Here is a 23,838-nt window from a genome sequence, read left to right on the forward strand (position 1 = left end):
TGGATGTGGAGGTCCTGGGCTGGTGTGGTTACACGTGGTCTGCGGTTGTGAGGCTGGTTGGATGTACTGCCAAATTCTCTGAAACGCCTTTGGAGACGGCTTATGGTAGAGACATGAACATTCAATACACGAGCAACAGCTCTGGTTGACATTCCTGCTGTCAGCATGCCAACTGCACGCTCCCTCAAATCTTGTGACATCTGTGGCATTGTGCTGTGTGATAAAACTGCACCTTTCAGAGTGGCCTTTTATTGTGGGCAGTCTAAGGCACACCTGTGCACTAATCATGGTGTCTAATCAGCATCTTGGTATGGCACACCTGTGAGGTGGGATGGATTATCTCAGCAAAGGAGAAGTGCTCACTATCACAGATTTAGACTGGTTTGTGAACAATATTTGAGGGAAATGGTGATATTGTGTATGTGGAAAAAGTTTTAGATCTTTGAGTTCATCTCATACAAAATGGGAGCAAAACCAAAAGTGTTGCGTTTATATTTTTGTTGAGTATATATATATATATATATATATATATATATATACACATATATATATACATACACACATCAACATACATACACATATATACACATATACATATATATACACATATATATACACAAACATAAATATTAAATTTAAACAGAAATCAGTGTTTCTGAGAACTATAAGTTATATTGGTGACTTGAACAGTAGATGCACCTTACTTGTATCAAATTTTATTTTAGTTTATTTTAAGACACTATCAGTTGTGATATAAGCACAAATTGCTGAAGTCAAATGTTTAGGTATATGTAGAGAGAGAACAGTAACATTCCAATGTGACTATGTGGTTTTATGAAATAGTAATAACACTGTATTCTAATCCATGTGACAGACTGTGGATTATAGTTTTGTGATCTTGCCAATATGGGAAAATAGAACTTATATTGTCACGATATATGTTGTGTGAAAAGGCTCTTTTCTGGGGTGGAAAAATTGACCTGACTCAACAAAAAAATTAATTTTTTTTATATTGTTTGGTGGGTAAATACACCTGGAAATGTGCCAATATGGGAAAATAGAACTTATATTGTCACGATATACGTTGTGTGAAAAGACTCTTTTCTGGGGTGGAAAAATTGACCTGACTCAACAAAAAATTTAATTTTTTTATATTGTTTTGGTGGGTAAATACACCTGGAAATGTACCAGAATCCATCTGAGATTTCAGATTTTTGGGAAGAAGAGCCCTCAGACCCTCCGCCAGGGGCTTCGGGCCTTCGGCTCTTGCCAAAAACTTTCAGGTTTTTTTTTTCCATGGCCCACTTTCATCACTGCTCCTCTTGCTCATGTGTCTTTTCCACAGTATTTCTGATGGTCTCCACTGCAATCACTCCTTTCCATTTCATATCTTTTTTCCTCTTTTCACTCCCATTAAACTGATTTCTTGCTACTCCATCATATTCCCTCCTGCCTATTTGTCTGCCTCACCTTTCACATCTTCTCTACCCATCTCCTCCCAGCCTCTGTATTTTACCCTCTGTGCTGTAGAATCCCGTCAAGTAGCAGCATTTTCAGCTAAGACAGTGATCACCTGTTTATAACTGTGAACCACCTCAAAGATTTAATTTAATGTAAATGTAGATGTTAGTGTGGTGCTGTACACATGCAGTGCAGAAAAACATGGCTGCAGATGGCTCTTTCTCTAGGTGGCCTGCTTCCTCCCAGTAGGCATGTGTCGACTCTGCGAAAGGGGTGTTGTTATCACCTGTGTCCCTGTTGCTGCACCTGGGGGGAAGAAAAGTCTATTTTTATCAGTGTCACATTGTCAAGGAAATGTGTGCAGGGAGAAGAAAGAGGCAGAGGAGGCAGTTCTTTCTTAGAAATGCACTAAAAAAATACTACTTCACATGAATATGAACTGAGCCACATACATATATATATATATATATATACACTCAACAAAAATATAAATGCAACACTTTTGGTTTTGCTCCCATTTTGTATGAGATGAGCTCAAAGATCTAAAACTTTTCCCACATACACAATATCACCATTTCCCTCAAATATTGTTCACAAACCAGTCTAAATCTGTGATAGTGAGCACTTCTCCTTTGCTGAGATAATCCATCCCACCTCACAGGTGTGCCATATCAAGATGCTGATTAGACACCATGATTAGTGCACAGGTGTGCCTTAGACTGCCCACAATAAAAGGCCACTCTGAAAGGTGCAGTTTTGTTTTATTGGGGGGGATACTAGTCACTATCTGGTGTGACCACCATTTGCCTCATGCAGTGCAACACATCTCCTTCACATAGAGCTGATCAGGTTGTCAATTGTGGCCTGTGGAATGTTGGTCCACTCCTCTTCAATGGCTGTGCGAAGTTGCTGGATATTGGCAGGAACTGGTACACGCTGTCATATACGCTGGTCCAGAGCATCCCAAACATGCTCAATGGGTGACATGTCCGGTGAGTATGCCGGCCATGCAAGAACTGGGACATTTTCAGCTTTCAAGAATTGTGTACAGATCCTTGCAACATGGGGCCGTGCATTATCCTGCTGCAACATGAGGTGATGTTCTTGGATGTTAGCACAACAATGGGCCTCAGGATCTCGTCACGGTATCTCTGTGCATTCAAAATGCCATCAATAAAATGCACCTGTGTTCTTCATCCATAACAGACGCCTGCCCATACCATAACCCCACCGCCACCATGGGCCACTCGATCCACAACATTGACATCAGAAAACCGCTCACCCCACACGACACCACACACGCTGTCTGCCATCTGCCCTGGACAGTGTGAACCAGGATTCATCTGTGAAGAGAACACCTCTCCAACATGCCAAACGCCAGCGAATGTGAGCATTTGCCCACTCAAGTCAGTTACGACGACGAACTGGAGTCAGGTCGAGACCCCGATAAGGACAACAAGCATGCAGATGAGCTTCCCTGAGACGGTTTCTGACAGTTTGTGCAGAAATTCTTGGTTATGCAAACCGATTGTTTCAGCAGCGGTCCGAGTGGCTAGTCTCAGACGATCTTGGAGGTGAACATGCTGGATGTGGAGGTCCTGGGCTGGTGTGGTTACACGTGGTCTGCGGTTGTGAGGCTGGTGGATGTACTGCCAAATTCTCTGAAACGCCTTTGGAGATGGCTTATGGTAGAGAAATGAACATTCAATACATGAGCAACAGCTCTGGTTGACATTCCTGCTGTCAGCATGCCAATTGCACGCTCCCTCAATCTTGCGACATCTGTGGCATCTGTGGCAAAGTTTTAGATCTTTGAGTTCATCTCATACAAAAATGGGAGCAAAACCAAAAGTGTTGCATTTATATTTTTGTTGAGTGTATATATATGCCTGGAAAATCACAGTAAAACAGTATATATTTATTTCTTGACTAATCATATATTTCTCATTTGGTTGTATACTTCCACCTAGCCTCCGTCACCCCTTTATAAAGTTAAAATAAGCTATTTGCAAATTGATTTGTGTGCAGCCAAACCTACCCAAACTTTAAATGATGTCTTTTCCAGGTCAGACCCAACATTTTCAGTGGAGTTAGTTATTTTTGAGGAATACTAACACCCCCTTTGGCCTGCCTGATACGCTGAATACGCAGTTGCCCCACAAATTGTGTTGTGGGGCTGTAGATGCATGCATGAAATAAAATGCACAAGGACCAGAGTCAGACAATATATGGATGTGATGGCATTCATATGTGGCCAGTCTACCGTATTTTCTGGAGTATAAGTCGCATTGGTCCAAAAAAAACAAAAAAAAAACAAAACCCAAAAAACATACATAAGTCACATCGGAGTGTAAGTTGCATTTATCACATCATGCAAGAAGTAGCAAAATGGATTTAATCACCGTAATAGTCATTTATAAAGAACACATGGTATTAAGGAGTACAGCTAACAAGCTAATTAATGTTGAATTATCACATGGACTTTTTGAGCCCGAAGTGGCTATGGGTACGTACATCCGTATCTTCTGCAGGACTGCTAAAGGTAAGGACCAAGGTTCGCTGAGTGGACGTACGTGACACCGGTGGGAAATACACACATGGAACTTGAGGTGAAGCTCTTAACAGACACAGAATATTTTACGTCCACTAATACGTCCGCGTTGTTTTCTAAGTGAGGCGGTACGGACATATTTGCGCATTCTGATTGGTCGGTAAGACACCCTCCGTATCCTTAGAACGGTCTCTGTAGATACGGGTCCGTACCCGTAGCCACGGCTTTTGAGCCCAGCATTGACCTCTTATGGATTACTTTTCTATGTGGAAGATTTTCCATAGTGACAGAGTGGTCCAACACCCATAACGGTAAGTTCGGTTTTAAATCAGCTCACAACGACAGTTTTCTCTTTATATTGTTCTGCTGTGGAAATGAACGTTCATTTGTGCTGTAACAACGCAGCGGAACAGGCATGAGCATCTGTGCCTCTGTGTTGTTACGACATGGTTCTTTGAGTCATTCCACAGCATTCCTTGCTGTTTGATAAAGACATTTATTCATATTTATTTTCTTGAAGTGAGCATGACTGCTAATTGTGTTTTATCTGGAGCCCGACATGAGGAAAGCTCAAAGTAGTAACACCATCACAATCACTCGCATAAGGAACGCTTTAAATGTGTCCCTGCTTGGTTTTAAACGGCATGCTGAAAGTATTTGAGCCCTGTTAGGAAGTTTCCACCTCTATTCTTCTTTAAAACAAAAAACGGCAGGTTAATGATGTGTTTTCATTTCCAGTGTAAAGAAATTTGTAATTCAGTATATTCATAAATCAATAAAATGCAACTTATACTGCAGAAAATACAGTACATTTACATTTTCATGCATTCGACATTTTTTTTAAACATCGTTAATATTCTAGAACTTTGCTCACAGAAATTCTCCTGCTTATTGACATAATGTAGGCCTGAAACAGTTTAGTCTTCAAGTGTCTTGACAAGGCTAACAGAGTTTTAACCCAGGTCTACTTATTGTTATTGTTGTGTTAGTCCAACTCCAATCCCACTGAGCTACCTGCTCAATGAACTGTCTGCTCTCACAAGGCTGACGACAAACATTTCAGGCAGTCTTGTCAGTGTGATTGCTGTGGAACAGTGTTTGCACTCCCTTGTGTCAATTTTTCCGTTCTACAGGCAGTCATCAGTGGGTGCTTTGAAACACTGTGAAATGTGGCCATGCTTGATGTAATGTATCTATGAGCACACCTCACTTAAATAGACCTCTCCTGGATCTCCCTGTTAACATTAAGCTATTTTTGACCTAATTTGAACAGCAACCTAAATAACTTTCTTTCCTTCATTGAAAAGAACAGTTGAACATGCAAAAAGCTTCCACAAAGATTCTGAACTCCTGAATGAATTGATGGCCGCAATTGATTTCTGAACTCCTGAATGAATTGATGGCCGCAATTGATTCAGGAGTTCAGTCTTGACAGTCAATGGTGGATGGTCTAAGACATACAGTGCAAGAACCTTTGGGGCGTTTCCTCCTCCTTTCTCTTGTTTACATAGCATGTAATAAGTAAGTCCCTTCGGCTGCTCCCTTTTTTACACTTGAGATTATCACAACAAATCTGAAGTGGATCTGCATGTTGAATTGGCACAGGTTTTACGCCGAATGCATTCCTGACACAACTCCACATTACATGGAGAAATGTGGCAGGGGTGGCGTTTGAACCAGGAACCTTCTGCACTGAAACTAAGTGCACTAACCACTTAGCCACCACCCCTGCTTACATAGTATGTAATGTGAAGGTAAAATAGGGCACAGGGCACAATGGAGTTGTATATATTCTCTCACTTAGTCATGGGAGTTTTGGGTATAACATGAAAAAACAAAGCAGAGGGTCAGCTGTCATACACTGTTGGAGTTAGATAAAACCAGGAACAAGAAAGCAGACTCTAGTCAGAGTCTTGATATAGTCATCGTGTTGGATACTTAGTATAAAAGGTCACCTCACAAAGATAATGGACAAGCTTGACATTGGTCATGATTTAGTTTTAATTGGGGTCACCAGGGGACAAGTCTGAAACTGAGTGTATGGCGTAACACCACAGGCACTTCATGGACTGTGATGGAACTTGCTTCTGGAGTGCAAAGACTTTGCACAAGTTGAAGGTTGGGCTCAGCAGTGACGGTTCGGATCAGTATCGCCCTTGTTCCATTAGTGTTACTTTTACTTCATTTAATGCTTGTTTTCCATTCAGTTTTGTTTTATGTACAAGCAGAGGATACATGTGACATGACTCCATGAATGTAAGGCATATCTGAGTGTTAAATGTCCGGTAGAAGGTAGGACCCTTTGTGTGTTCTTCTGTCGAACTTTGTTACTGTATGGTTGTGAGGCTTTGACTATGGCAATGACTGAATGTGGTTTGATGTGTCTCTGAAAAATCGTTGGGTACAGCTGGAAAGAATGTGTTCAAATGGGTGGTTAGTTAGGGAGACACGGGTGAGGAGTATCACTCGTACTGTGAGGGAGCATCAACTATGACATTTTGGTGTGTTTTTCTGCATGAACCAGCAGGCAGGTGCCTCACTGTTGAGGACCATAGTGGGTGGGAAAGGGCCAGTGACACACCCACGTTCCAAGTGGCTGCCGTAAATATATAGCTCGTTTTGAGAGGTGGGGATGGACCAGTTGTCTGCCTGGATGGTTGCTTTCCAGGAGCCAAGGCATGATGTGACACAAGCTACCTGCACGTGCTCCCAAGTTTTAACGTAACTTGACTTTAACATTAAATTTAACCTGAAAGTACATATTGTGTCTTGATTGTGTCATTGTTTCATTGCTGTGGTGTTTAGATGCAAAATGAAAAAGGTCTGACTCTGGAAATACTTTTTTGTACCTGAATGTAACAATACTTAGAGAAGTTAATAATAATAAGCCCTTGAAGAAATACACACAGAGGCACACAATTTAGCAGGTCATTTTTTTATGTTAAAATCAAAGACACAGCATACAGCAGGTGCTTTATGAGCTGCTTGACATTTGTATGAACTTTCAGCCTCTGCACTACATTTGGATCCAGTTTTGTGAGGGTGGCCCCACAGAGCCAATCTCCCCCCACTTTGTTAGAGTGCCTTTTGACGGAGAGGCCACTGTGATGTCCTGTCCCATTTCTGGACAACAATAAAGCTGATGTACTTGTTATTTTCTGTGGCTGTTCATGGTACAATGTTTGTGAGAACTGCAACCACATCTAACCTCAGGTTACTGATGTTTCTAAAAAAAGAACAGAAGATAATCACATATTGTTTAGTATGATTAATAATAATCTTTATTTTGTTGTCCTTGAAAAAATCTCACCCGATAGGCTTTATTTTTTTTGTAATTTTTTTATTGTCAGTACCTAATTTATTCCTTGTTTCCTGCACTGTGGAAACAGTTTGTAGGTTGCTTGGTTTGTTAGCTAATAGCCCTCTTCTTTTAAAAACTTAGGCCTTGTTCAGACTGCCAGTAAAAACCCAATTTACAGTGGCTTGCAAAAGTATTCAGCCCCTTGGTATTTCATGCATTTTAATTTGTTTATTGCATTTCACATACAAAAAGTAAATCAGGCTTTTCAATATTAAAATTTCGAAAATTATCTTCCTTAGACTCAAGCTGAAAGTAAATCTCTACAACTGGATATAAATGAATTAAAAATATAAAATCCAAGATGATGGGTTGCATAAGTAATCAGCCCCTTTGGTATAGTAATACCTGTAAATAATCAGTTTATTAAAAGAAGACCTGAAAGTTCAGCAACAATTTGCCAGAAGGCACATCTGAGATGCAAGCCTAGATTTAATGTTTTGGTGAAAGAAAACCCTCCTCTGCTCCACTTCATCATGAGGCTGTATAACTGGTGATACAAAATGCAAAACTTGCACTGTGCACAATATCTCAAGTCACAGCCACAGAAGTCTGTAACTTCTTCTGGGTTGTCTGGGTGTCTTGATGGCTTTCCTCACTCTTCTCCTTCTTGCAGGGTCACTCAGTTTTGAGAACTGTTACTCCACACAAATTTACCACAGAGTGCCATACTGTTTGTATTTCTTCATAACTGATGTAAATAAAGTTCAAGACATATTCAGTGACTTGGAAATGATCATGTATCCATCCCCTGACTTGTCTGAAGAAAAGTGGCAATAAAACTGATTATTTACAGGTATTATACCAAAGGGGCTGATTACTTATGCAACCCATCATCTTTTATATTTTTAATTAATTTATATCAGGTTGTAGAGATTTACTTTCAGTTTGAGTCTAAGGAAGATAATTTTATTAATTTTTATAGTGAGAAGGCTGATTTACTTTTTGTATTTGAAATGCAATAAACAAAATGTGTGAAATACCAAGGGGCTGAATACTTTTGCAAGCCACTGTATATACATACAGTTCAGTCAAAAAGTATTGGCTACTTGGTATTTCACGCATTTTAATTTCTTTATGCCATTTCAAATACAAAAACTACAAATAAATAAACATTTCGAAAATTATCGTCCTTAAACTCAACCTCAAAGCAAATCTGTACAACTCTATAAATTAATTAAAATATACAAGCCAAAATGATGGGGTGCATAAGTAGTGGGCCACTTTGGTATAAACCTGTAAATAATCCATTGTATTAGCAATTTTCTTCAGACAAGTCAGGGATGGATACATGAACATTTCCAAGTCACTGAATATGTCTTGGACTTTATTTACATCGATTATGAAGAAATGCAAACAGTATGGCACTCTGTGGTAAATCTGTGTGGAGTAGGCAGTTCTCAAAAACTGAGTGACTGTGCAAGAAGCAGAAGAGTGAGGAAAGCCACCAAGACACCCAGACAACCCAGAAGACGTTATAGGCTTATATGGCCGTGATTGGAGAAATTGTGCACAGTGCAAGTTTTGCATTTTGTGTCCCCAGTTATAGAGCTTCACAATGAAGTGATACAGAGGAGGATTTTCTTAAAAAGAAAACCTGAAAGTTCAACTACAATTTGCCAGAAGGTACATCTGAGATTGCAAGCTTAGATTTGAGGTTTTGGTGAAAGAAAACATCAAATCTGTCACAACAAATCAAACAATCAAGTCAAAAGTGTTTGACATTTGACATTTCTTGTTTCACTGTGGACTCAAAATTTGGGACTCCCTGTACCATGAGCAAGCTTCACGCTTGGCTCTTTGCTCATATTACTTTGCATTTTGTATCATTTTGTATCACAGCATCACAATGAAATGGAATAGAGGAGGATTTTCTTAAGAAAAAAAAAAAGACCTGAAAGGTTAGCTACAAATTGCAAGAAGGTATATCAGATGTAAGCCTGGATTGGATCTGTTTTGGTGAAAGAAAATCCTTCACCGCTCTACTCCACTATAAAGCTCAGAGTGGTGATGCAAAATGCAAATTTTGCAGTGTGCACAATTTCTCCAATCACAGCCACAGAAGCCTGTAACTTCTTCTGGGTTGTCCGAGTGTCTTGGTGGCTTTCCTCACTCTTCTTCTTCCACAGTCACTCAGTTTTTGAGAACTGTCTACTCCATACAGATTACTATAGAGTGCCATACTGTTGTATTTCTTCATAACTGATGTAAAAAAAAAAGAACAAGACATATTCAGTGGCAGCTTCATCACCGTCAAGAGAGCCTCGTCCACAACTACCACAAAAGACTCCAAGCTGTCATTGATGTTAAAGGGGGCAACACACAGTATTAAGAACCGGGGTATGTGAACTTTTGATCAGGGCCATTTTGGGTAGTTTCTGTTGTTACTGTGATTTAAAAAGAGTAAACGTAGTTGTTTGACAATAAATGGCTTCACCCAACCACTAACCATGAGTGGAAAAAAAAGTTTTATCAACAACTGTTCTCATTCATAGTCTCTGAAAAATGGCCAAAAAACTAAAATTGTGCTAGGGTGAAAATGTTTGATTTGGCATTTCGGTGCTTGTCTGATTTATGACTTATATAATATGTATTTATATTATTCTATTGTATTTATTATTTTATTTATTTCTGGTTGTTTATATATTGTTTTATTTTTTAAGGAGATTAGAATGCTTTAGGTTTTGTAACATAATGTGTCACCAGGGAGTGATAAACTGACCATGTAACATCATCTCCTTGACAACATGCCCTTCTGTTTTCCCGTCCTAGATTGTCCCTACTCGAAGAGTGGCGCGGCGTACGTGATGAAGCTCTGTCGGAGCTCAGTCAGATTAAAGGCTGCATCTTCGTCCATGCTGCAGGCTTTATTGGCGGGAACCAGACCCAGGAAGGAGCCCTGGCGATGGCCCGGAGAACCCTGCAGGCAACTGGCCAGCAGCCTCCTGTAAATGGAGGCGTCTGACTGCTCAGAAAACGGCCATCTGCAGTAGTACAGTATTTTGCCGTGGTCGGCCATTAGAGAGGTTTGTGTTTATTTTAAATGTTAGTTTGCCGGCTTGTTCTGATTGATCAGAATTTTGTCAGACCCTCCTGTACTGAATACTATCTGCATTTTAGAGTTTTTTTTTTTTTTTTTCTCAATGGAGTGCTCTTTTTTGTTTTGTTTGCTTGTTTTCAATAAAATGGTCTTATGGTGACATTTGTCATGATCTTTGCTAATTTTCTGCATTATTTAGTTTTTTTCTGTTGACATTTCTTTCTCTTTACCATCACCCAGTGGAATATAATATTGACCGTCTACATCACCATCAAAGGACATGAATATCGTGGCTTCATCTTTCAAGGGTCACTTCTCTATAGACACCTGAATCGTGGTTCATCCTTTCATTTTCAGTATGGCGGCATTAACCGCGCCACTACAAAGAGGCCCGAGATCAAAGCGTCAATAATGAGCATGATTAATTCAGATGAATTTAATTCACAAACAATGAGCCCATCTGCAGCCAGCAGTGCTGCATCGACACAAACTGTACAGCTAATTTAGTTGGACTAATTTTGGGGAAGGCCATGAATGTCCCCATTAAAGGATTTTTTTTTTTTTTTTTTTTTTTTTTTTTTTTTTTTTGCTCCTTATTTCTACTTGTTACTCCTTGCTTCCACCCTTCACACCCTTCTGCTTGCCTTTTTGTTGTTCCATAATTTCCTTGCTATGCAGAAGTTCATTTCCATGAGGACCAGTGTTACTGTGCACGTGGCACAGCCCTGACGTCATTATATATTTTTTGTTGCTTGCAGCTGTTACTGTTTTCTAGGTGCTTGCTCTCTCTTCATTCTTTGCGGGCTGAAACTTTTTTTGTGTGTGTTTTTAAATTGGGGTGAAACAGAGTAGTTCTGTGCGCTGAGTGGACTTTGCTCTGAGATACTGAGCTCTGGTGTCTTTTGGCAAATAATTACTCTGAGTCTTCCAGGAGATGGGGACACGTTCGTCTCCTTGATCTGCTCCTTCTCCTCTAGGCGACATCTGGACGCTGAGCTGGTCTTCCCTGATAAGTCTGCTCATACAGTTTTGTTGTATTTCTACCATTCTGTTTATCTGTGGCACGACTGCACATCTGTCCTTGGACTTGTCATGCCGACTTGAGTGAAGGAGAGTGTGTGTGTGTGTATGTATATATATATATATATATATACACACACACACACACGAGGTCTGTCAATAAAGTATAGGTCCTTTTTATTTTTTTCAAAAACTATATGGATTTCATTCATATGTTTTTACGTCAGACATGCTTGAACCCTCGTGCGCATGCGTGAGTTTTTCCACGCCTGTCGGTGACGTCATTCGCCTGGAGCACTCCTTGTGGGAGGAGTCGTCCAGCCCCTCGTCGGAATTCCTTTGTCTGAGAAGTTGCTGAGAGACTGGCGCTTTGTTTGATCAAAATTTTTTCTAAACCTGTGAGACACAGCAAAGCTCCAAATCATTCCGCCATTTCCTTAACGACGAGAGGGGTGGACCAGTGCTCACTCAAAGCCTGCTCACAGGCGAATGACGCAACCGACAGGCGTGGAAAACTCACGCATGCGCACGAGGGTTCAAGCATGTCTGACGCAATCACACGTGATTCAAATCCATATCGTTTTTGAAAAAAATAATAAGGTCGGATACATTTCTAATAGACCTCGTATATATATATATATAGATAGATAGATAGATAGATAGATAGATCAAGGATCCATCATGTATATATTTTCATTTTTATTTATGTCCAGAGTTTAAGGAGCCAGTGACCAATTTCATATTTATTTACTTTAACACTCAATAAATGTTGTTGACATAGAAAACCTGTAAAGCCTACTTTTAATACACAGAAAATTCACAAGAGGTATTGATAAGGGAATTGATAATGAATCAGGTTGATAAACCGAATCGATAATAGCATCTATCGATAAAATGTTATCAGTAGTCACTCGTATCGCATTGTGGGGAATTGAATCGCCATCAAGGACATATCAATCACATCGAATCGGGGAACGGGTCAATCGTATCGTATCGCATCGTGTAGAGTCCAGTGTTGTCCAAACTGTTCAGAAAGGGCCGAGAGGGTGCAGGTTTTCCCTTGCAGCCACTAGACTTCAGCAGGTGATTTCACTGATTAACATCCCTTTGAGCGAGGTGAGATGAGTTCATCAGGACGTCGTTTCTTGGAAATGCTGTGTATCTTTTTCAGCCATGCATGCCGCCCCTTGTTATATCCAAATAACTAAATTTTACAGTAAGGAAAATAAGTATTTTAATACCCCACAGTTTGCAAGTTCTCCCACTTAGAAATCATGGAGGGGTCTAAATTTTCATCTTAGGTGCATGTCTACTGTTAGAGACATAATCTAAAAAAAAAAATCCGGAAATCACAATGTTTGATTTTTTTTATTTATTATTATTTATTTGTATGTTACTGCTGCAAATAAGTATTTAAATACCTGTGAAAATCAATGTTAATATTTGGTACAGTAGCCTTTGTTTGCAATTACAGAGGTCAAATGTTTTCCTGTAGTTTTTCACCAGGTTTGCACACACTGCAGCAGGGATTTTGGTCCACTCCTGCATACACATCTTCTCTAGATCTTTCAGGTTTGGAGTTTGAACTCCCTCCAAAGATTTTCTATTGAGTTCAGGTCTGGAGACTGGCCAGGCCACTCCAGGACCTTGAAATGCTTCTTATGGAGCCCCTCCTTAGTTGCCCTGGCTGTGTGTTTGGGGTCATTGCCATGCTGGAAGACCCAGCCATGACCCATCTTCACTGCTCTTACTGAAGGAAGGAGGTTGTTTGCCAAAATATCGCAATACATGACCCCATCCATCCTCCCTTCAATACAGTGCAGTCATCCTGTCCCCTTTGCAGAAGAGCACCCCCAGAGTATGATGTTTCCACCCCTGTGCTTTACGGTTGGGATGGTTTTCTTAGGGTAGTTCTCATCCTCTGTGGTCCCAGCTCTCTTCAGGTCATGTGTAGTTCTCAGCTTTCTCAGAATCATCCTTACTGAGATCTTGCATGGAATCCCAGACCAAGGGAGATTGACAGTCATCTTGTGTTTCTTCAGTTGTTGTCTTCTACCAAGCTGCTTGCCTGTTGTCCTGTAGTCCATCCCAGCCTTGTGCAGGTCTACAGTTTTGTCCCTGGTGTCCTTAGACAGCTCTGGTCTTGGCTATGGTGGACAGGTTGGAGTGTGATTTATTGAGTGTGTGAACAGGTGTCTTTTATACAGGTAACAAGTTCAAACAGGTGCAGTTAATACAGGAAAAGAGTGCAGAATAAGAGGGCTTCTTAAAGAAAATTAACAGGTCCTGTGGTGAGCCAGAATTCTGCTGGTTGGTAGGGATTTAAATACTTATTTGCAGCAGTAACATACAAATTAATTATTAAAAAAAATCATACATTGTGATTTCTGGATTTTTTTTTTTTAGATTATGTCTCTAACAGTAGACATGCACCTAAGATGAAAATTTAGACCCCTCCATGATTTCTAAGTGGGAGAACTTGCAAAACTGTGGGGTATTAAAATACTTATTTTCCTTACTGTAAAATTTAGTTATTTGGATATAACAAGGGGCGGCATGCATGGCTGAAAAAGAACACAGCATTCCAAGAACGACGTCCTGATGAACTCATCTCACCTGCTCAAAGGGATGTTAATCAGTGAAATCACCTGCTGAAGTCAGTGGCTGCAAGGAAAAGTAGATTTCTAAGTAGGAGAACTTGCAAAACCACAGGGTGTTCAAATACTTATTTTCCTCACTGTAAGTTAGATCAACTCTAGATCAACTTTAATGACAAACGTAAGTTCAAACAACTTAATTCATTCAGGTTTTACCAATTGTAAAGCTTTTTTAAGTTGGTTCCCCACTGTAGTTTCATCATTCCACAGCAGCTTATTCCAAAATGTCCAAATGTGTTTTAGCATACCTCAAGTGACTCTGTTTGTGGCGTGTACACAGAAAAGGCTTCCTCTGCATTACAGCATCATACAGCATCTCCTAGCGCAAAGGGCACTGTATAGTTGAACGATGCACAGAGACACTATCTGCAGCAAGATCATGTTCTAGGTCTTTGGAGCAGGTCTGTGGGTTGAGTATGACTTCTCACCTTTTTTCGCTTCAGCTTACCTGAGATTTTTTCTTGGCCTGCCACTTCGGCCCTTAACTAGTACTGTGCCTGCAGTCTTCCATTTCCTCACTATGTTCCTCACGGTGGAAACAGCTGAAATCTCTAAGATCGTTGTTTGTATCCTTCCCCTAAACCAGGGGTGGCCAAGTTCGGTCCTCGAAAAGCTAAACGAAAGCCATCATTAACACCTAAACAGAAAAAAACAAGGTTACAGTGGGCTAAGGAAAAGCAATCGTGGACTGTGGATGACTGGATGAAAGTCATATTCAGTGATGAATCTCGAATCTGCATTGGGCAAGGTGATGATGCTGGAACTTTTGTTTGGTGCCGTTCCAATGAGATTTATAAAGATGACTGCCTGAAGAGAACATGTAAATTTCCACAGTCATTGATCTAAAAAAGTAACCGTTACTGACTGCCACAATTTTTTTTTTCCTGATTTCTTATAGTTTTTTAAAGCCAGAAAGTTGCCATTTGAAATGACTTTAGTTTTGTGTCATGTCTCTGATCTGCTTTTTTCTACAAAATTAAACAACTGAATGAACATCCTCCGAGGCCGGTGATTCCATAATTTTTGCCAGGGGTTGTATTTAAAGTAGTTCTGAATGGAACCCGTGACAGACGTCCCTGAAAAAGACGTTGCTTGGATGGCAGCATGTGGTGCTCCAAAACCTGGATGTACCTTTCAGTACTAATGATGCCATCACAGATGTGTAAGTTGCCCATGCCATGGACACTAACACACCCCCATACCATCACAGATGCTGGCTTTTGAACTTTTTGTGCTGGTAACAATCTGGATGGTCTTTTTCCTCTTTTGTCTGGAGGGCACGATGTCCATGATTTCCCAAAACAATTTGAAATGTGGGCTCATCAGACCACAGCACACCTTTCCACTTTGTGTCTGTCGATTTCCAATGAGTTCGAGCCCAGAGAAGGTGGCGGCGTTTCTGGATGTTGTTGATGAATGGCTTTCGCTATGCATGGTAGAGTTTAGGGGATGCTCCTTTTATACCCAATCATGACACTCACCTGTTTCCAATTAGGTGTTCTTTGAGCATTTATCAACTTTTCCCATTCTTTTTTTGCCCCGTCCCAACTTTTTTGAAATGTGTTGCAGGCATACATTTCAAGATGAGCAAATATTTGCACAAAAACAAAAAAGTCTATTAGTTTGAACATTAAATATCTTGTCTTTGTGGTGTATTCAGTTGAATATAGGTTGAAAACGATTTGCAAATCATTGTATTGTTTTTATTTACATTTTATACAATGTCCCAACTTTTGGAATTGGGGTTGTATTCTTAAGGAGTAAATGTTATATCAGGTTTTTTTTTTTTAAGACAATGAGGGAGTGTTGAAGGTTATTTTGAGTCTCCAGTGTGTGCCTGTGTGCGTGTATACAGTTGTATGCAAAAGTTTGGGCACCTCTGATAATTTTTTTCCTTTATAAATCATTGGTTGTCTGGATCAGAAATTTCAGTTAAATATATCATATAGCAGATGAACACACTGATATTTGAGAAGTGAAATGAATTTTCTAGTATTTACAGAAAGTGTGGAATAATTATTTAAACAAAATTGGGCAGGAGCATAAATTTGGGCACCCTTGCCATTTTGTTGATTTGAATACATTCAGCACTAATTACTGGAACACAAAATTGGTTTGGTAAGCTCCTTGGCCTCCTTACATAAGTGAATCCAATTCTGAGAAAGGGTATTTAAGGTGGCCATTTGCAAATGTTTCCCTTCTTTGCATCTCTTCTAATGAGTGGCAACATGGGAGCCTCTAAACAACTCTCAAATGACCTGAAAACAAAGATTGTTAAACATCATGGTTTAGGGCAGGGGTGGCCAAGTTCGGTCCTCGAGAGCCACATTCCTGACACTCTTAGATGTCTCCCTGCTCCAACACACCTGAATTAAATGAAAGGCTCAATAAAAGTCTGCTAACAAGTCTTTCATTGGATTCAGATGTTTCCAGTTTTTTGTTTTTTGGTGGGAGTGGGAGGACGCCATCCTCTACCTCCTTCACAGGGCCCACTCTTATCTGGACAGGGGTAACAGCGCTGTGAGGGCCATGTTTTTTGACTTCTCCAGTGCCTTGAACACCATCCAGCCCCTGCTACTGAGAGACAAGCTCATGGAGATGGAGGTGGACACTCATCTGGTCACCTGGATCACTGATTATCTAACTGGAAGACCACAATACGTCAGACTCAGTAACTGCACCTCGGACACAGTGATCAGCAGCACTGGAGCACCACAAGGAACTGTGCTCTCTCCAGTTCTGTTCACTCTGTACACATCAGACTTCAAGAGAGTACAGGGACCTGATACAGGACTTTGTGGAGTGGTGCAAATCAAACCACCTGCAGCTGAACATTGCCAAAACAAAGGAGATGGTAGTGGACTTCAGAAGGTCCGGGCCCACACTGCAGCCAGTCTCCATTGAGGGGGTCGATGTGGAGGTGGTCCAGACTTACAAATATCTGGGGACACTTATGGACGATAGGTTGGATTGGTCAGCCAATACTGACACCCTCTACAGGAAGGGACAGAGCAGACTGTACTTCCTGAGGAGGTTAGGGTCCTTCAGGATCTGCCATAAACTCCTGCGAATGTTCTACCAGTCTGTGGTAGCCAGTGTCCTCTTCTCTGTGGTGGTCTGCTGGGGGAGCAGCATGAAGTGGAGGGACGCCGGGCGACTGGACAGGCTGGTGAGGAAAGCTGGTTTAGTGCTGGGAACAGAGCTGGAGACACTAACATCAGTGGCAGAGAGAAGAACCCTCTGTAAACTGCTGGCCATCATGGACAATGTTGAGCACCCTCTGCACAGCGCCATCATGAGGCAGAGGAGCTCATTCAGCGGCAGACTGCTGTCCCAGTCCTGCCACACGGACAGATTCAGGAAGTCTTTTGTCCCTCAGGCCATCAGACTGTTCAACTCTTCCCATCTCAGTAAGAAATAATCCTGTGACAAAAATTATGGAATCACCGGCCTCGGAGGATGTTCATTCAGTTGTTTAATTTTGTAGAAAAAAAGCAGATCACAGACATGACACAAAACTAAAGTCATTTCAAATGGCAACTTTCTGGCTTTAAGATACACTATAAGAAATCAGGAAAAAAAAAATGTGGCAGTCAGTAACGGTTACTTTTTTTAGACCAAGCAGAGGGAAAAAAATATGGAATCACTCAATTCTGAGGAAAAAATTATGGAATCATGAAGAACAAAAGACACTCCAACACATCACTAGTATTTTGTTACACCACCTCTGGCTTTTATAACAGCTTGCAGTCTCTGAGGCATGGACTTAATGAGTGACAAACAGTACTCTTCATCAATCTGGCTCCAACGTTCTCTGATTGCTGTTGCCAGATCAGCTTTGCAGGTTGGAGCCTTGTCATGGACCATTTTCTTCAACTTCCACCAAAGATTTTCAATTGGATTAAGATCCGGACTATTTGCAGGCCATGACTTTGACCCTATGTGTCTTTTTGCAATGAATGTTTTCACAGTTTTTGCTCTATGGCAAGATGCATTATCATCTTGAAAAATGATTTCATCATCCCCAAACATCCTTTCAATTGATGGGATAAGAAAAGTGTCCAAAATATCAACGTAAAGTGCCTTTACCTGACATGCAGCCCCATATCATCAATGACTGTGGAAATTTACATGTTCTCTTCAGGCAGTCATCTTTATAAATCTCATTGGAACGGCACCAAACAAAAGTTCCAGCATCATCACCTTGCCCAATGCAGATTCGAGATTCATCACTGAATATGACTTTCATCCAGTCATCCACAGTCCACGATTGCTTTTCCTTAGCCCATTGTAACCTTGTTTTTTCTGTTTAGGTGTTAATGATGGCTTTCGTTTAGCTTTCTGTATGTAAATCTTATTTCCTTTAGAGCGGTTTCTTACAGTTCGATCACAGACGTTGACTCCAGTTTCCTCCCATTCGTTCCTCATTGTTTTTGTTGTGCATTTTCGATTTTTGAGACATATTGCTTTAAGTGTTCTCTCCTTGACGCTTTGATGTCTTCCTTGGTCTACCAGTATGTTTGCCTTTAACAACCTTCCCTGTTGTTTGTATTTGATCCAGAGTTTAGACACAGCTGACTGTGAACAAACCACATCTTTGCAACATTGGTGATGATTACTCCTTTTTAAGATGTTTGATCATCCCTCCTTTGTTCAATTGACATCTCTCTCTGTTGGAGCCATGATTCATGTCAGTCCACTTGGTGCAACAGCTCTCCAAGGTGTGATCACTCCTTTTTAGATGCAGACTTAAAGCAGATCTGATTTGATGCAGGTGTTAGTTTTGGGGATGAAAATTTACAGGGTGATTCCATAATTTATTCCTCAGAATTGAGTGAGTCTGTATTTTTTTCCCTCTGCTTGGTCTAAAAAAGTAGCCGTTACTGACTGCCACAATTTTTTTTCCTTGATTTCTTATAGTGTTTCTTACAGCCACAAAGTTGCTATTGAAATTACTTTATTTTTGTGTCATGTCTGTGATCTGCTTTTTGTCTACAAAATTAACACAACTGAATGAACATCCTCCGAGGCTGGTGATTCCATAATTATTGCAGGGGGTTGTATATATCATTGATGCTTAGTCCAAGAATTCTCCCAGCAGTTATATTTATTCATGGACAGAAATTCCCAATAAGTGCCATTATCATGTGAAAAAAGGAGGCTCAGACCACGTATGAACACGAAACTTACAGCAGCACCACATATGCATCAGGACCACAGTTCCAACACCATATGACTCTACTGGCAAAAACATCCCCCTTTAAATACCTAAAGCCCCGCTCCTGGGCATACCAAGAGGTAATCAGTGGGGAATGTTTTAACACTGCCCAAAACAATTTATAACACAGAACCAAAACTCAATCAAAATAATAAATTCATTACCTATCTTTGGTAAACAGAAATAAACAACAAAATGTGACAAGTCGGACAATAAAGCTACACACACAAAAATGGTTCAGCCTGAGGTCAGCTGATTGCTTGGAGCACGCCACAATGTGCTATTTGAAGCGCAACCAGGGAAGTGCCTCAGTTTAGCCGAAAGGACAGCTGAGAGCTGTGCAGCAACAGGTGAGAGTTTGTGAACGTTCATTACCCGGATATGCACATGTATCACAGGGTGTACACCCGCGAACGCACTACAACTGGGAGAAAGTGTATATGAGTTCCAGGCAGGAAAACAGTGCGCTGTAATCACACAGTCCCTGAGCACAGAGGGAGAGAGAAGGAGGGGCACGCAAGGCAGAGAGGGGACACGTGCTACAAACGTCTTGTCACATTATCCTCCTCCTCCCCAAGGTTGACGCTGCGCGGCAACCTGAGAGATAATCGGCCACCGCATTGTCCTGCCGGCCCGATGAGAGATCCGAACTGGAGACGGCTGCAGAGACAGGTACCACCGAGTGAGACAGCTGTTGTGATCTTTTATGGAGTTCATCCAGGTCAGAGCAGGGTGGTTTAGTCTCCCAGTTGCAAACTCCCTTCCAGCAGATAGTACTGCAAGCTCTCCAGGGACCACTTGATAGCCAGGCCCTCCTTCTCCACAGTAGAGTACCTGGTCTCCTGAGGCAGCAGCTTGCCGCTTAGATACAGGATGGGTTGCTCTTCTCCCGGAGTACCTCCTGGGCTAGGCCAGTTCTGATCCCAAGGGCAGGTGCATCGGTCTGGACCAGAAACCTCTGGCTGAATTCGGGAACTCTGCGGACAGGTGGTGTAACACAGACGAGTCTTCAGGGTCTGGAAAGCAGTCTTGCAGTCCTCACTCCAAATGACAGGATTTCTCTGATCCTTTGCAGTGAGGGCAGTCAGGGGAGGGCGATGGAAGCAAACTGTGGGACGAACCTCCTGTACCAGCCGGCCAGCCCTAAAAAGGACCTCATCTCCTTCTACGTTCGGGGCTGCGGGCAGCTGCAGATTGCCTCCACCTTGTCCAGCTGTGGTCGGACCTCACCATGCCCCGGGCGATAGCTGAGGTATTTAGTAACCTCCTTGGCCCACTCACACTTGACAGGATTCAGCAACAGGCCTGCCTCCTGGATCTGGCTCAGGACCCGTTCCAGGTGCAGCAAATGCTCCTCCCAGGTGGCACTGAAGATGACAACATCACCCAAGTAGGTAGCGCAGCAGACTTCACACCCATGCAAGACATAGTCCATTAGCCTCTGGAAGATGGCAGGCACTTCATGGAATCCGAAGGGCATCACAGTAAACTGGAAGAGACCTGCGGGGGTCCGAAAAGCAGTGTAAGGGTGACAGGACACTTCCAACGGCACCTACCAATAGCCCTTGCAAAGGTCCAACGTTGTGATGAACCGGGCCCGTCCAGTCTTCTCCAGCAGGTCGTCGATGCGAAGCATTGGATAGGCATCGAATTCTGACACAGTGTTGAACTTCCAGAAGTCAATGCAGATGTGAAGCGAATCATCCTTCTTTACCATGATGACCAATGACTGCACCACTCGGACCGTGATGGTCGTCGCCCCCAGACGCTGCCATCTCCTCCACTTCCTCCTGAGCTTCCCACCAGATGTTTGGCACCCGAGAGGACCGCTGGCAGATTGGGGCCACTCTCCTTCAGGTGGATGGCATGCTCTACCAGTCGTCTTCCCCGGGCTGGCCGTGAACAGCTTCTACAACAACCCACTGGAGCAGAGAGGGGATGTGGTGCTACCAGCACCCTGTCACAACGTCCCTGCTTATTTCAGCAAGAAAATGCCATCCACATTCTGCACGTGTACAACGCGTGACTTCATAGTAAAAGAGGTGCCGGTACTAGACTGGTTTGCCTGCATTCCAGGCTTCGTCCATTGAAATGTGTGGTGCATTATGAAGCACAAATAATGACAAGGGAGACCCCGGACTGTTGAACAACTGAAGTCGTACATCAGCAAGAATGGAAAGAATTCCGCCTACAAAGCTTCATCGTGAGTGTCCTCATTTCCCAAACACTTATTGAGTGTTGTTAGAAGGAAGGTGATGGTCTAGTGGTTAAGGTGTTGGGCTTGAGTTCCAGAAGATCATGGTTCAAATCCCGCATGACTGGAAAAATCACTAAGGGCCCTTGGGCAAGGCCTTTAATCCCCTATTGCTCCCGGTGGTATGTGAGCGCCTTGTATGCAGCGCCCTGACAACGGGGTGAATGTGAGGCATAATTGTAAAGCGCTTTGGAGCGTCTGATGCAGATGGAAAAGCGCTATATAAATGCAGTCCATTTACCATTTAAACACAGTAGTAACATACCACTGGGCCCAGCGTTTTTGAAATTTGTTGCAGGCATCCATTTCAAAAATGAGCAAATATTTGCACAAAAACAACAAAGTTGATCAGTTTGAAACATTAATATCTTGTCCTTGTGGTTTATTCAATTGAATATAGGTTGAAGAGTATTTGCAAATCACTGTATCTGTTTTTATTTACATTTTACACAATGTCCCAACTTCAGTGGAATTTGGGTTGTATTAGTGACACACTCACTCGTCACTAATCTTCAACCAATTATCTGGGATCGGGTCACGGGGGCAACAGCTCTAGCAGGGGAACCCAGACTTCTCTCTCCCGTGCCACATTGACCACCTCTGACTGGTGGATCCCAAGGCGTTCCCAGGTCAGTGTGGAGATATAAGTCATGCGTCTTTCCCGGGATCTCCTCCCAGATGGATGTGCCTGGAACACCTCCCTAGGGAGGTGCCCAGGAAGCATCCTTACCAGATGCCCGAACCACCTCAGCTGGCTCCTTTCAACATGAAGGAGCAGTTGCTCTACTCCAAGCTCCCCACAGATCAATTCAATCAATCAATTTTTTTTTTATATAGCGCCAAATCACAACAAACAGTTGCCCCACAGATGACCGAACTCACCCTATCTCTAAGGGAGACACCAGCCACCCTCCTAAGGAAGCCCATTTTGGCCACTTGTACCCACAGTCTAGTTCTTTCGGTCATCACCCAACCCTCATGACCATGGGTGAGAGTAGGAACGAAGAGTGACCAGTAGGGACGAGAGCTTCGCCTTTTGGCTCAGCTCCCTTTTCGTCACAACAGTACGGTAGACGAATGCAACACCGGCCCCTGCTGGTCCATTCTCCAGCCAATCTCACGCTCCATTGTCCCCTCACTCGGAACAAGACCCAAGGTTCTTGAACTCCTTCACTTGGGGCAAGACCGTAATCCCTACCTGTAGTAGGCAATCCATCGGTTTCCTGCTGAGAACCATGGCCTCAGATTTAGAGGTGCTGATCCTCATCCCAGCTGCTTCACACTCAGCTGCGAACCGATCCAGTGAGTGTTGGAGGTCACAGGCCGATGAAGCCAACAGGACCACATCATCTGCAAAAATCATCTGCAGTGATGAGACTGTGATGCTAGAAAAGCTCTGCTGGAGGTGTGATTTGAAGATCTGTCAGACAGTGGGCTTCTCCAGATGTATTAGTGACACGAAGAAACTATTATTATAGGGCACCGCAGTCTCGTTTGAACCCTGCGTGATATCGCGAGATTTGACTACTTATGGAGACCTCCGGACCCGTTGTGCAATACATACACAGCATAACTTCACATGGAAAAATGGTGTACTGTGTTAGCCTACACAGCTAACCAGAATAGCTCTGTTCTCTCACCTGCAAAACCACCTCAATATGTTTGTGCTCCGGGTCATAAACAAACTGTAACGCATCCACTTTCCTACTGCATCGTCACTTTTTCTTTTCACTTTGCGTGTAATTTGCCCAAAAACTCAGAGAAAATGCCATGGTTTTTTTCCCCCCGGAAGTAGAGAAATTATATCATATGCGTCATATTTTACCCCTTTAGTGCCCACCCTCAAATACTGAAGATACTGCAATGTATAATTTACCCATAACATTTTTAGACGCACAAAAAAGCTATAACTCGGGATCTGTGAGCAAACTCGCAAATATACACCCTCCAAATTGTTCTTTGTGGGGATATAATTTGGGGCCTACATAAGAATGTCTATCAATCTTGTCAGCACAACTCTTTGTATTCTCCTTAGTATTCTCCTTTGTCTCTTTGTTCACTGGACTCTGTTGATGTTTTTAAGAGCAAACTTAAAACCGATCTGTTTGTCCATGCATTCAAAGCATAGTAGTGAGAAGGCAGCTTTATGACCACTGTGTGTTTTTGTTTTATTTGATTGTGACGTACATTGTATTTTTCACAGAATTTTTATCTCTTGTGTGCCTTTTGTGAAGCACTTTGTGACTTCCCTTGTCTGTGAAAGGTGCTATATTAAGTAA

General features: G+C 42.1%; 1 protein-coding gene across 1 annotated transcript in view; it reads left to right on the plus strand.

Annotated features, from left to right (window-relative positions):
- Positions 1 to 10,266, plus strand: part of myg1 (myg1 exonuclease) — a 76,328-nt gene extending 66,062 nt beyond the window's left edge. The window contains exon 7 of the mRNA XM_034166158.1: positions 10,143 to 10,266. Within this exon, the coding sequence (XP_034022049.1) occupies positions 10,143 to 10,178 (36 nt within the window). The 3' untranslated portion in view covers positions 10,179 to 10,266. The remainder of the gene's footprint in view (positions 1 to 10,142) is intronic.
- The last annotated feature ends 13,572 nt before the right edge of the window (positions 10,267 to 23,838 follow it).

This window comes from Thalassophryne amazonica, chromosome 3, assembly GCF_902500255.1.
Source record: "Thalassophryne amazonica chromosome 3, fThaAma1.1, whole genome shotgun sequence".
In the NCBI taxonomy this organism is placed as follows: Eukaryota; Metazoa; Chordata; class Actinopteri; order Batrachoidiformes; family Batrachoididae; genus Thalassophryne; species Thalassophryne amazonica.